Genomic DNA, 14,132 nt, shown 5'->3' with positions numbered 1-14,132 from the left:
ACACGATGTCAACAAGAAAATCATGAATTATGTTTCATGAAAAACTCTGGATGGAGGAGGAATATGGTAGTGCTGTATCATACCGCACAAGAAATTGCTTCCAAGGTTTGATAGTTTAGATGGTCAAAGTTCAAAATTGCTATGGTTGATTTATAAATATACTCCCATGATGTGACCCTCCTCAATGACTCTTCCGAAAGAACATGATCACTGCTTAATGACCCTAGCTTTTGCAACATATCCATAATATTTTCATATATCCTTGTTATAGCTCCACCAAACTGTGCCTCAAGATCAGAAGAATTCCCATTGCAATATTTGGCCTCTTCACATGAATATGTTGAGTAGCTTCTGGTTTCTAGTGCAGAATTGAACTGTTCAGCCATCCGTTTACCCTGCAAATATTTTAGGAAGTTAACTTCAGAAATATGCTGCTAGACGCTAGGTTGAATGGGCAACTAAGTTGATTAAAGTCCTATTGACTTATGCATTTGGCACATACGTAAAAAATTAGTTTCGGCTTAAACTATTATAGTGAATTATACTAATAGTAAAATCATAGGACTAGCAAATTGGCATTAATTTATCAAGAATCAAAGGTACCTTCTTCAATAAATCATCAAAGCGACTCAGGAGAGTCTCTATGACTGAGCTTCTACCAAAATCTTCTTTACGGAGAGCAGATAGATGCTCCCCAAACTCATTAATAACCTGAAAGTTCTGAAATACCAAAGACTCGATTTGTCCTGAAATAACATGATGGAAGGAACCCATCATAACAGTTATAGCTGCACCAGGGCCAAGAAGATAGTTATCCAACGATTCCTGTAATAGAGTATCCATCAAAATAAGCACAGGCTAGCATGATATTTTAAGGAAAACAGAATTAAGAATGTAGATATGCACCTTAGATTTTTGGATAACAGGAATAAACTTCTTGCTGAAAGAAAGAACGCTATGTGCTCCAACTCTGACACTTTGACAGTCACTTAAATGAGTACTTTCAACAGTTCTCAACAATAGTGATTCCTCAACCAACATAACATACAAACTATCAAATAGTTCCTGCAAAAATTTATAAAACAGTTGATATTATTAAGTCTCGTTCTTTCGAAAGTAAACTAGGCACCACAAAGTAGAGCAAGAGCTAACCTTCTGTTGCCAAATGCACTTAATGGTTTCGTGTTGATTATGAGCAAAAGAACACTCATTATCAGTTTTCTCTTCAAAATTGGTGGAATTTGGATACAAACTACCAAAAGTGGAAACACATTTATGTAGCTGCTTTAAATGCTTAGCAAAACCATAGGCAGCCTCCCGTTGCATCTGTTGTATCACTAGGAGATGGTTGAGAAAAGAGACTGACCTAGTAGTCTGCATGAAACAAAAATTATTAAGTTAACTCGGAAAAGAGATTCAACAATTTCGTGATTCAGAATGATGGGCTATGAACTCGATGGAGGCAAAAGAAGTTGCTTGCAAATAACCAGACCCATAGAAACTGAATTGCAGAGATTAGAAAAGAAGATAAATAGATATGTTCATATTTCAATCATCCAAAGTGAAACTGCTGCACCCCCAAGGTGATCTACCTGCTCAGATGAAAAATCGTGATGGTGTTTCAGGCAAATTTGTTGCAGTAGCTGCATTGATGCCAAGCTTTTGAAGTAGAATTCATTTACTGCTTTCCACTCAGTATCTAATGTTCCATCAGGCAAACACTGAATTTCACTAACAGCAGAAACATTAGCAGCTGACAGTCTATTAGGTGCCAGAAGCAAATGCTGTGCATCATAAGATGGCTGAAGGAACAACCAGTTGGAGTCGCCCAATATCTATCAGGAAAAAAAAAATGGTATGTCAAAATGATTATAGTTACAGAGCTAAGCAGCTTTAAGAGAGAAGCCAAGGAATTTCTGTTACCTTCATAATTTCATACTTGTGCTTATGCAAGCCACTGCTTTCTAACAGCTTTAGAAGTTCAGAAAATGCCCTCTTCTTCCCGACAGTTCTGTTTAGATCCTTCCAGAGATAACTAGAATCCATTGCAGATCTACATATATTTTCAAGTGTTTTCCATAACCCCTTCCACTGTTCAGCATATAATTGGTTCCCAGAATGGGATTCCAGCCATTGTGCAGCATTATCTGCAATCCCTATAAAATTTGCAAGTACTTAAAAATTTTGAATCTGAGGAAATAGGAAAAAGGCTAAATAAAAAGAATAATAAGGTGCACTTTATAGAAAATGAGAAAAATAACAAAGGGAAAAACCTTTAGCATGAAGAAAGCATAACTCAGGTTCAATTTGAAGTTGCAATTTTCGTAGAGTGTCGCTAATTTTTATTCTCCAATTGCCATACCATGTACACCTGTACCATAAATGTTAACTATAAGTTCAGAAAACACATGGAATTCTTAGATAGAGAAAAAATGTGTAATTAGAAATTATTTGACCTTTCTTCATCATTAAACTGGGGTAGATCTAAGACAGCACTTAACAAACCCTCACTCATGTCCGAGATTTCGGTGGGGGCCTTTTGACCTTGTATTGAGAGAACATTCAGTCCTTTTTGTGCTGTTTCTTGGTTAAGGATAAGCATTGCAGGCTGTTGCAGCAGCTCCTGTTCAAAAAATAAATAATTGACAGCCATACTACTACCATCTCCCAACTTTACAGTAGGGAAACGAAACAAAACAAAAAAAAAAAAGGGAAGAAATTCTATGTTGTTGTTGGCTTCCTTGACTTGCACCTTATCATAACCATTTGAAGGCAATAGCAAAATTCCACTTACTGTGTATTTCTGCACCAACTTCCTGAGTTTCTGCCGGATCCTTTTCAAATTTTCAATGGGCATAAAATGCTCCCACCGACATAGCTTCAATAGCTCTTTCACTTCTTTCTCAATATTCTTCCTATTGTTTCCTATATGCTCCAGTATTCTGAATATATAAAATAGTTTATAGTATGTAAACTTCCCAACAAAGATAAAAGGTACATGAAGATTCAGATTACAAGTCCTCAGTAGACTTACAGTGGCAAGAATTGCACGTAGAATCCAAAAATGTTGTATAACATCTTCAGATTTTCCTCCTGCCAGAGACTGAATGATTCATAATGAATTAGAAGATTTAAAAATATAAAATGTTAAATCAAATATAACTCAAATAAAAATCTAACAATTGCAGCTCTCATGTTAATGCAAATACTATATGAAGGGTAACAGAACTTCCAGTAGTAGTAGTAGAAGAAGAAGAAGAAGAAGAATAAGCAAGCTGAGTCAAGCAGCTAAAATATCTTACCTTGAATAAGCTTCTAGGGATCTGCCAATCACAAATTGACCGAGAAAAGCAAAAATAAGTAGGAGACGCTTTCTAAATTCACCAATGCTGGATGTTTGAATGAACTCCTCCAAACTGCAAAATCCATATCCGTTTGTATTAGAAAGAAAGATACCAAATTTGATAGATTCACAGCACTCTCTATTAATCACTTCAAACTTAAATTCAGCCACAAGGTAGTTTCTTATCGCTTGCCTATGGAGGGTAGACTGATCATATCCAGCAACCTCGTCAGAATGCGTATGTGCAAGAACTGAAAATAGTGGAAACCAGAGCTGCAAAGAATAATATGAATTGAAAAAACTGCTACTAGATTGAAGAAGATAGATAGATAGATAATTGGATATAAGTAAAGGCACCACCAAAAGAGGAGCCACTCTTCCTATGAAAGGTCTTGTTTTCCGGATCATTATCACATTGTACTAGTGGTACACCTTGATATGCCAAAAAGGCAAGGCATTTATCTTTTGGAGTTTTGCATCTTTCAGATTTTAATATTTGTTTATTTATAGAAAGAAAATCCAACTGAACATGTAAAGATACCAGTTGCTGTCAGCAGATATTAGTTTCCTTCAATTTATATAATCCAAAGTTACATCAACTTCCAACAGTTTTTTTACTCTTTATAGATTGTCAAATGTTTTCTCTCAACCAACATTATTTAGACAAGAATCATTCAAAAGCCAAATTGCTATTACCTTTCCAGCATTTTTCTCATATTGGTCCTGCACCTCATCAAGCAATACAGGCCAAGATTCAAACTCCATCCTTTGCCATGAAGACACCAGGACGATAATGGGTTCCAGCAGATCTAAAGCCAGAACAGAGTTAACAGATATGAAAGTCAATAGCTAAACAAAAGAAGATATCTTGTGGAAGTTTACGCACCGGAAAGAGGAAATTTCATGCCATTTTCTTGTAACATTTGAACATGGCGAAGTAGAATTTGCAGCCCTGATAGCGGCTTCACAAAGGCAAAACAGAAAATTCAGCTTTCCAAAAAAGGAGATAATAAACTTTTATAAATAGTGAAAGACAAGTCGGTCACTATCTCTGTCACATCATTTTTACATCAACAAGTGAAACATTTCACCATGACTGACACTTATAGCCAAATTCTTTATGAAAACATTCTCTAAATAAAGTACCATGTCAACTGGAAGAATTAACCATATTCACTACCTTTGCAAGAGGAGTTGTAAGAGGGATAACCAACAGCATTTCAATCATATTCAAGATCTTCTGCAGACCAGGGTGGTCTTCCCAATCACTTAAACACATAAGAACCCGCTGTTGAAGAGTTGTTAGTAACTTTACCATTTTCGCCATCACGGGAGCATTTGAATCCTAGAAAAAGCAGTTTTGAGCAAATAAAGAAAATCAAAATACAGGGAAATGAACGCTACAATGATGATATAAAAGCTATTGTTGAAACAGAAGGGTCAGGAGCATTGTGAAACCTTGTAAAAATTGTATTTGCGTGCTGAGTGATTAGATGAAACAATTTTCTCATGCTCCAAGCATATACGTAGTAAATGCTCCGGTGCAAGTTTGGCATCCAAAGTAGAAGTAAATAGACATTCCAAACCTGCAACATTTCTCCTCATTTAGCAATCCAGGAAATATTTAACCTCAAAAAGAAAATTTGTTAATCACCTTTTATCATTTCTAGTCCCAATGTGTAAGAGTCAGAGAACGATAGCAACCGCTCTGCATCAGAGATTTGGAAAGTCCCAGACTGGAGAGAATAAAAAAAAATAATAATAATAGATGAACCATGCATAAGATTTGTAGAAACTTTTTTAAGATGGCTATAGAAGATTAACACAAGTCCAGAAAATTTTTTAAGATGACTTACACTCAAGATAAGATTTGTAGATCCAAATAATTGATTGTGTATGTAAACCATGTTATCCAGAATAGATTCCTGCATGAGGTTCCATTCTTCCTCCAAACTTTCATGTTCATCACCAGCTTCCAACTGAATTTGATAAGCATGTGTTAACAGGAAGCAGAATGACATCAATACAAAGAAAAACAAAATGTCATAACCAGTTTGCATCTAGCACAGGAACATCACCTTTTCTGCAAATTCTTCTTCCAAAAGCAGCTCCTGCCATTCTGAGAAAGCATCATTAGCAAAGAACTTACGTAGACTTGACTTCTCCACTTCAAAAACTCTATCAACCTTAAATGCCCGAGGCCTGAACTTGTACTGTTGAGCATTGTGATTTTCTTTGGTCTTCACTTCATCTTTCATATTCGTCCAAATGCTTGCAAACTCAGAGAATATTTTATCCAATAACTGATCCAGAAAAGATGTTATCATATCAATAAACAATATTGTGTAAGTAGACATAAAATTCAAGTTGACACAGGAAAGACACTAACCATGAAAGAGGCCTTATCCATCAGTCGTGAATTAGCTACAGAATGTGCAACACGAATAAGAGCATTTTGATAAACGGAAGCTCTAAGTTGCAAGACAGAGCCCTGCTACATTGCAGAAGCATTTAGGAACATTAAGTTCCAGTAATGTCAATTAAATAAAAAATCAGCAGCAACAACAAGAAGGTAAGCATTTCTTTGGGTAACAAATTCAAAAGGTAATAATTAATTTTTTTGCAAAGGGTTTGATTTAAGTAAATTACTTTTGCAGCATTGATGTCACTTTGAAAAGTGACCATCTTTTCCAGAAAACTTATACACATCTCCCAGAGGTTTGAAGAGAAATCTAAACCATGGAAATAGCACTCAGGCAGCCTGCTCTTGAAGTTAACTGAATCTGAACCGAACCCATAGGTTCTGGGGAATCTCATAAACAAATAGAGTGACTCCTGATAGACAACCAAACAGCCATTTAGATCAAATAAAAAAAAATGTGAAGTATAAAAATTGATTTTTTAAATGGAGAAACAAATTAAAATTATTATATGCAGATAATCTAGATTACCATGACTTGATCCATATCGTCATCAATTCTTTCCTGAAATACTTTCTGCAAGGTGCTTGACAACACTATGGATAAGCCTAATTTCATTTCATATACAGCAACTTGAACTGGCTGTGCTAGATCAATAAACTCAGGGTATTCTTCTGACAATCGACAAATGAAACTGGATGCAGTTTCCTGAGAAATTCAGATAGCTGATGGTTAAAACGGACAAAATTCAATATTCAACATATTCCAGGAAAGATTATATTTAACTATGAGGCCCTCTGGCTAGAGTTTTCAAGAAACTTTATTTGGCTGGCACCCAAGTTCATATCTTGGGGGAGGTAGGAGGTTAAAAAATTGTTTTAGGCTTTGGCCACCCCTCTTCCTTTTTTTTTTTTTAAAGAAAAAAAAAATATTAAATCATGAGTCATAAGTATACCTGCCAGTTGCACATTTGCTGAATGGCATTTTGCAAATCCATGATTGCAATATTCTTCACCAAATTTGTTGAGGAATTAAAAAGTTCAAGGAACTCATCACATTCTTTTTTTAGTGCCTTGAATTTCAGTGGATCAGGTCGAAATACAATCTGTGTGGAAAAGAAAAATCCGTTATTCATATGTTAGCCAACCAAAAGTACGGAAGCCAACAGTCTAAAAGAAGACAGAAAAAGATTGAAACCCATCAGTCAAATACATAAATAAAAAGATGTTTAATAAATGAAGAATGGGAGGTGTTCAGATTAAGCAATATACAGTCACATTAAAGAAAATTAGCAACAATACCAGTCTGTTCAAAATCATTATTGAGAAGCATAATCAATACAAGAAATATCTAGCAATGTTTCCAAACCATTATTGAGAACATAGTCAATACAAGAAATGACTAGCAACAGTTTCAAACCTTTCTCTGCAGTCTCTTTTGCTCAACTTCAAGCATTTGCAGTGCAGCTGCTATTTTTTTATCAGCTTCCCTTGAAGGAGACCAACCAGACAAATAGTTGCATTCTTGTCGCACCTGAAAAAGGCCAACCAGTAGAAGTTGGACTGAAAATCTTAAAACAGGAAGCTTATGGCAGCAGGAAAAGCATTCACATTTCAACTAACCTCAATAGTACAAGCTACAAGTATATGTATCCAAATCACATTGAAACTGACTTATATAAAAGAAAATACAAAACCTCGAAAAGAAGCCTTGTCTATAATCATCAATAACAGATAATAAGTAGGCAAGAGGGCAGCACAATGAAATGAAGAAGAAAACCTTAATTTCAAGCTCAAGCAATGAAATCTTTTCTTCCAACTGTGAACACTTCCAAGAGTATTTCATAGCAGGATCCAAATCATCACAGCTGAGCAAGAGATGAAAACGTAACCCCCCAATAAATAACCATGCAAAACCAAGATTTGCGTGCAAACCTAAACCCACAAATAGAAAAAGGTTACATATTAGAGTCAATTATATTCCATTTTACATTTTTTTTCAAGAAGATACTAGTATTTAGATGAACTTGTGAAAACAAGAAAAGGAAAAAACCACATTACCAATGGGAGAGCAGTGAAGATAGAGTTCTCGAAGCAGTGGCTCAATAAACAAATGCACCAAAGATTTCAATCTCTGATGGCTTGAAGATGCAATAAGCGAGTTCAAATGACAAATGCTATCTTGCTGCCAAAGAGGAAAATATAATTAAAATGCTGAGCAATGCCAATTATTAGACACTTAGGGTGAAAAGGGAGCTCCAAAAAAATGAAACATTTCATGCAACATATGAAACTCCAATTCGATAAATATACGATAATCAATGTGGTTTCTACTGTATAATATTCAAACTGAAAGCATAAAAATAAATACAATGGCCAAGTCTCTGGGTGCAACAAAAGTTTATCTATTTACCAAGATGCAGAAATGCAATATAAATCAAAGAGGGAGCACGTACCGTAACCACACTCTTTCCAAAAGCACAAAGCATGGACTTGATTTCAGCAAATTTTCCAGCATCAAATGATTTTTTGTGCGCACATATAATCTGGCATTATCCTAAAGTTAAAACTTCAATTACTGAGACAATAAATACTCCAGCATTCACAGGAAACAGAATACCTGATTGAAAATGGAACGAGCCACAGCTAAGAGAGAACTAGGGAAACTCTTGGGTGCAGGACTTTCCCAAAAGTTACGTGAAGCAACTTTAAGCTTAAGGCAGTACACAGAATAATCTTTGATATCATCTCTACTCTGTCTGAAATTGGGCCGGGGGGGGAGAGAAAGAAAAGAAAGAAAGTTTAGAAGGCGTCTAAACCTCATAAACAAAGCATCCCATCACAAGATTCAGCTTCAGTTTCTTAATAATTATTATTTTTAATGAAGTCTGCAAATATAGAAGTGGATAAAACACCAAAGTTTTATTCAAAGTTTCTGTAGTTTTTGGTATTCTACACTGCAGGGAAGATGTTAGTTTGTGGACCTCAGGCCAGTATAAAAGTTTCTCGGTTTCCTATCAAAAAAATAACACACCAGTTCTTCATTTGAATATCATCTAAGAAAATACCATGCAGAAACAATTTCTCAATAGTACCAATGTTTCTAACATCCATATATCAATATCTGACACGATAGCGCATGCTTATATCCTTTGTTTATTAAATAAAGTTGTATGAGTAATTTCTTACAGAATCTGGAAGACAACTGCTGTTTTCACAGGCTGAATGAGCAGCTGAGGAAGAGGAATGTCATGGTTGCCTTTACTTGAGAGGCTCTACATACCAAAAAGCAAATCATGAAACAGGAAAACTCCTAAATTTTAACCATCACATATCATGCCGTAACGTAAAATCCAAGTTCACTGTGCATACCATCAACGGGGCAGGATGATAGCTCCACAAAAATGAATGCCAGTGGAACCACATCTCAAGAACAAAACTGGCAACTTTCACATGTGCTGTTACTCAACAAATTACATATCATTAGCAAATAAATAAAAATGAAGGAACACGTGCTAATATGGAATTATACTGACCGGCATCCACTGACATCCAAGCATCTAGCATCCACAAGAGTTTTTGATGTGGTACGAAAGTTTGAGGTGGTCTCCTTGAGGCGGTCAATGAAAATTTCAGTGCAGACTCCAGAAGGTGAGACACACTACTTAATGCCTGTAATTAAAGATCAGCGAACAAAGCATTAAATAATGAGTGAACTAAACCAAAATCTCAAACTTGCACCTTTTTCTTTTCAATAAAAATCTTATACCTTTTAAGCATACTGAAACCAACAGATCAAATTCTAAAATTAACGTCTAACAAGTACATGGAAACTTGAATATTACCACCAAGACTGTTCAAATAACCACAGCACTATAAGCTTTAAATATCCACCCTAAACCAAGCTGTTTTTTGGCTTTCTTCCTAAGCACTGACATCTTAAACAGGAAATAACAAACACAGGTGTAGTAAGGAATAAGAACGCCTAAAAAAGAATAGAGTTGATCTTACAAGCTGCAATTCCGTGTGATCAACAATAGAGATCGCTGAAAGCTCTTGAAGTAATTCCATATCCAGGAACCAACTTGCACTGTCATTTATAGGAAGTATGTCGAGCCAACTATCATATCGAGGCTTTTTACACAATACTTCTGAGTGGAAAACACAACAAGAGGCTAAATCTGAATCAAATAGCTGATCACGCCCCAAATTTGCTTCAAGCTTGCGTTTTTCATATTCAAACCTCCTCACAAGCATCTGCAAAGAATCAAACAACTGCCTTATGAGTGCAAAGTATCAGCTATGCATATAACACCATAATTCAAAATCATCAAGGGAACTAACCTGATACACATCCTCCAACTGTTGAGCAATGCGGAGATCATCTTCATTAGATTTGCATGCAATATGTGATGACATACAAAGCCCTAGAGGAATGAGCATATATGGTTAGTTCAAAATCATCAATATGGAGATCATCTTCATTATATGTGATGACATTTAAAATCATCAATATCCAATGACATACCAAAGCCCTAGAGAATAGCAATTTAAAACGACTGCAAATGTTCAAAATAGTGTACGGAACATGAAATAAACTCTCACCTGACATAATTACTTAATGTGACATAATCACAGTAATACAGTAGGCTTAACAGAAACAATAAAGTACAGTACTCCCCGACATTAGGTAATGACCACAAATCACCATCGAACGATGTAAAGAAAATCCTACCTTGCAATGCCAGGTAGCGGAATTCAGGATTGGAAGATGCAACATCAACAAGACAATCACTCGCTGTTCCACAAAATATATCCAAAAAATTATTTATGCTACATGATTGAAAGAAAAAGATGTTAACTTTTAAAGGCCAAAGTACTTTCAGAATCGAAATATCAAGATCATACCTTGCTTTTGCCAAAGAGATTCACATAACTCTAGAAGCTGATGCTGTTGATGATATAATTTAGCAGATTGAGGCAAAAATGGATGACCACCATGAACCCAGAGTAAAGACCTCTCTGACTGAAAGTGCCAAGAAGAAACTTCAGCCAGACTCTCGCCCTCCATCTAGACAATTAGCAAAGAAAAGTTTATTAATTCAATTACAAGCAAAAATGTAAAAGAAGCACATGGTGTATTCAATTCAAATACAAGTAAAAAATTAAAAATAAGTACAAAGTGCTCAATGTCAAGAGAGATTACCAAGACATTCTGAACCTCCCTAGGACAAAATTCGTGCAACTTTCTAGCATCCTTCATTAAAGAACGCCAAGAAATCAGCAAGAAGTCGAACTTGGATGAAGTGATACCATTCCAAAATAGTATGTGATCTTCAAGAAGAACAGTGCATAACTGTAGCAACTTATCAAAGGAAGGAGACTTAACAAGCATCTTCAGGACCTTCTTCTCCAAATTGTTCACTGAATCCAAAAATGGTTGGAAATACAGAGATTCATCTGAGTAATCATGCTCATTTTCAGCATTCCACTGTTGATAACTAAGCCTCAGAAGGTCCACACAGTTAATAGCATTACAGAGCTGCACCTTTGACATATCATCTGATGCAGTCAAATCAACTAGCTCCATCGAAAGCACTGGAATGGGATGCAAGTCTAAATTAACTGAAGAAAGAGATGTAAGCTTCCGATGGAGGCGAAACAGATCTTTCCAAATCTGATCCTCCAACTCTTTTTTGAGTGAAGTCAGAAAAGAGTTGAAGAACTGATGGTAGGGCTGCAGTTGAGAACTAAACCAGCTAAGCCAGAGAAGATGCAACTGAAAATCACTTTCTGTTGCTTGTTCAATTGTCCAGTTGGCAGCAAACAACAGCATTTTTTTGGTCAAATTTGAGTTATATTCTCTCTTTCCACTGCAGCTTGAGATCACCCTGTTTGAAATCTTTGGAAACATAATGCTCTGTAGCATCTCGATATTCATTAAGTATGTCATTGAACAATTACTGGCAGTCAAAGCATGATCCACAGGGCTACCATTCCAGCAATTTTGCAATTCACCTGAAGCAAACTGAGATCCCAGGAACTCTAGATACATACAATTCTGTCTGACAGATGTCTCTTTTGAATAGCATATAAAATCCCTTAACTTCAAAGGCATTGGCCATCCTCCAGGCATGCACAGAGAACTATCAAACAATGAAGCAGATTCAGAAGATTCAATCATTGATAAATAGGTATTACTGGCTTTGTTAATTATATTTTCTCCTTCACCAACACCTAAAGAAGAAAGATAAGTATGCTCCCAACTTATTTGGAGGCTCCACTTAGGCTGATTGCCATTTATTAGAAGCCGCTGAAATAACTGAACCCAGCGAGCAAGCTCAAGATGTGTAATAGATTTGTTAAAACGCAAACCTTCACACTTAGCATAAACATGTGCTTTAGACATCGATTCAACCAATTTACCACCAGGTATACCAGATAGAACAAGAAACCTATTTGCATCTTTTAGTTCACTGTCCTCAAAGGTGAACCCACTCCCTTTATCAAATAACCAATATGGAGGCATCATGTATATTTCAACACCTCTATTTCTCATTGCCCGGGATATTTCGCCATAGCTTGGATTAACTGTGAGGAACATTCGAAAATTAGGGTGTGGCCCGAGAACTACTGGTTTTCCATCAACAGTCCCACGTTCATTGATTGTAATTGTACCACTTGGTTCCATCAAAGAGTTGATCCTATCAAGAACCTAACAATGCAGAATCATATTAATCAATGCCTAGGATGAGCTAGTAAAATTATTAGGACAGAGTATAGAAGATAAAAATCTAACTTTTATGAGAATCATTCACATACCGTGGGATTGCAAAGATTTGCATTCTCTAGCACTATCCATTCTCCATTTTCTACAGCCTTTATCAGTGACCCAGTAACCCATTCAAACTTAGCTGATTGCAATAGCTTCAGGTTATCTTGCAACTTTAATATTGTCTTCTCCATTCTATTCAGTTCTTTACATCTATTATTCCCCAGATCCAGTCTGAGCTTTTCAATGATCTCAACCAATAAACGAAGAGAGTTGCTTATTCTCTTCCAATTTTCTTTGTATGCAGAATGTGAACTTGACAAGAGAGTAAAATCCACACTAGACGAGAAAGAAAGCCACCTGGAAATCAATTCCTTTTTTCCAACAATAATTGCCTCCACTGACGACTCCAATTGCAAACTGCTGTACTTGTTAATATAGCTCTCAACTTGAGCAACAACCATTCGAAAACTGCGGAAGACGTTATACTGCTCAAAACATCCCAGTAACTCAGATATGTCTGTTGCAGATGAGAGATTCAATTCATTCAGTATGTTGCCAGTCAGCTGAGCTAGCAACCGTATCAATGAGGTTTTCCCGGATGATTGGGGACCCACCAGAATACATAACCATTGTTCCTTTATACAGTGTGCAGCAGCTTCCAAGCTGTGACGAATACCAGGAAGAATTTTCAGCTGACTACTTAAAACTTTAGAACACTGAGTATAATTCCTTTTGATAGCTGTGTTCCCCACTACTAAGTATTGAGGATTCAGCTGCACCCTTGGGTAAGGATTTATAAATGGTTTTGTCCCAAAAATCTCTTCATAGATCCATATAACTTCTTGGCGATCGTCAGCAGTACGCATTCTTTGAAGATAAAGGATATTGAGAAAGTAATCACATTTTGTCTTTTCAGGTGCACCTGAGTTCAACATAACATTCAGGAGTTAAATCAGGATTATTGGCTAAGTAGTAAAACAAACTGAATAGAAGATACTGTACTGCAATCTAGGAAAATATATCAGACCTTTTAAAATCTGACATGACCTCATGACATCACGTAGATTAAACTCCCAAGGAGAGCCATCCTGAGCAAACTTGCGGTATACCACGATCTCTTTGTGTAGCCTTTTATTAAATAAGACAAGCTTCAATAGCAGAGATCTAGGAATTGATTGGAAGCGCGAGCTACAAATAGAAAGATAATCATCCTCTACTAACTCGTCCACATATACCTGAAACCAATAAAACAGAGAATATGGCAACAAAACCTTTGTGTTAATGTCAGGTTAATCATTCAGATTCATATATGTCATACATCCATATCTACAAGAACAATGCAATAATCTAACCTTGGTGAAACGATTCAGAAAGGATCTTGGGAGGCCTTTTCTACCACCCCCCTGATAAGATGGGTTTTGACAAGCAAAAACCCTGAAAGACGATGGACACCTAAAAGTAAGACCAAGCTCTGGAATGAAGACCTCACCGCGATGATCCAAAATAGCATTCAAACCCTAGAAAAAAATCAGTCTATCAGCAACACTACTGTTCACAGAAAGATGTACATGAGCAATGAATTGTCATTTATTATT

At 36.2% G+C, this 14,132-nt stretch overlaps 1 protein-coding gene across 5 annotated transcripts in view; it reads right to left on the bottom strand.

The window, feature by feature from the left end:
* The window catches only part of LOC18036614 (midasin), a 35,215-nt gene that overhangs the window by 4,778 nt on the left and 16,305 nt on the right, over nucleotides 1–14,132 (bottom strand). For 3 of the 5 annotated variants that reach the window (XM_024180143.1, XM_024180145.1, XM_024180146.1), the window contains exons 32-70: nucleotides 13,890–14,054; nucleotides 13,565–13,772; nucleotides 12,585–13,459; nucleotides 10,969–12,477; nucleotides 10,671–10,833; nucleotides 10,498–10,560; nucleotides 10,107–10,189; nucleotides 9,774–10,019; nucleotides 9,299–9,434; nucleotides 9,135–9,220; nucleotides 8,952–9,037; nucleotides 8,383–8,521; nucleotides 8,219–8,308; nucleotides 7,824–7,947; nucleotides 7,543–7,697; nucleotides 7,183–7,296; nucleotides 6,719–6,868; nucleotides 6,295–6,471; nucleotides 5,993–6,178; nucleotides 5,733–5,837; nucleotides 5,422–5,646; nucleotides 5,200–5,322; nucleotides 4,998–5,079; nucleotides 4,802–4,929; nucleotides 4,524–4,688; nucleotides 4,230–4,305; nucleotides 4,040–4,152; nucleotides 3,537–3,616; nucleotides 3,303–3,416; nucleotides 3,035–3,103; nucleotides 2,795–2,942; nucleotides 2,457–2,623; nucleotides 2,274–2,371; nucleotides 1,924–2,156; nucleotides 1,593–1,835; nucleotides 1,153–1,374; nucleotides 907–1,065; nucleotides 604–825; nucleotides 84–395 (exon numbers count right to left, since the gene is read on the bottom strand). In XM_024180143.1, coding sequence (XP_024035911.1) covers nucleotides 84–395; nucleotides 604–825; nucleotides 907–1,065; nucleotides 1,153–1,374; nucleotides 1,593–1,835; nucleotides 1,924–2,156; nucleotides 2,274–2,371; nucleotides 2,457–2,623; nucleotides 2,795–2,942; nucleotides 3,035–3,103; nucleotides 3,303–3,416; nucleotides 3,537–3,616; nucleotides 4,040–4,152; nucleotides 4,230–4,305; nucleotides 4,524–4,688; nucleotides 4,802–4,929; nucleotides 4,998–5,079; nucleotides 5,200–5,322; nucleotides 5,422–5,646; nucleotides 5,733–5,837; nucleotides 5,993–6,178; nucleotides 6,295–6,471; nucleotides 6,719–6,868; nucleotides 7,183–7,296; nucleotides 7,543–7,697; nucleotides 7,824–7,947; nucleotides 8,219–8,308; nucleotides 8,383–8,521; nucleotides 8,952–9,037; nucleotides 9,135–9,220; nucleotides 9,299–9,434; nucleotides 9,774–10,019; nucleotides 10,107–10,189; nucleotides 10,498–10,560; nucleotides 10,671–10,833; nucleotides 10,969–12,477; nucleotides 12,585–13,459; nucleotides 13,565–13,772; nucleotides 13,890–14,054 — 7,839 coding nt within the window. The remainder of the gene's footprint in view (nucleotides 1–83; nucleotides 396–603; nucleotides 826–906; nucleotides 1,066–1,152; nucleotides 1,375–1,592; nucleotides 1,836–1,923; nucleotides 2,157–2,273; nucleotides 2,372–2,456; nucleotides 2,624–2,794; nucleotides 2,943–3,034; nucleotides 3,104–3,302; nucleotides 3,417–3,536; nucleotides 3,617–4,039; nucleotides 4,153–4,229; nucleotides 4,306–4,523; nucleotides 4,689–4,801; nucleotides 4,930–4,997; nucleotides 5,080–5,199; nucleotides 5,323–5,421; nucleotides 5,647–5,732; nucleotides 5,838–5,992; nucleotides 6,179–6,294; nucleotides 6,472–6,718; nucleotides 6,869–7,182; nucleotides 7,297–7,542; nucleotides 7,698–7,823; nucleotides 7,948–8,218; nucleotides 8,309–8,382; nucleotides 8,522–8,951; nucleotides 9,038–9,134; nucleotides 9,221–9,298; nucleotides 9,435–9,773; nucleotides 10,020–10,106; nucleotides 10,190–10,497; nucleotides 10,561–10,670; nucleotides 10,834–10,968; nucleotides 12,478–12,584; nucleotides 13,460–13,564; nucleotides 13,773–13,889; nucleotides 14,055–14,132) is intronic. The other 2 variants (XM_024180144.1, XM_024180147.1) reach the window with 2 other exon arrangements.

Source organism: Citrus clementina, unplaced genomic scaffold (genome assembly GCF_000493195.1).
Source record: "Citrus clementina cultivar Clemenules unplaced genomic scaffold, Citrus_clementina_v1.0 scaffold_7, whole genome shotgun sequence".
Lineage (NCBI taxonomy): Eukaryota > Viridiplantae > Streptophyta > Magnoliopsida > Sapindales > Rutaceae > Citrus > Citrus x clementina.
This window is presented reverse-complemented; position numbering and strand designations above follow the sequence as displayed.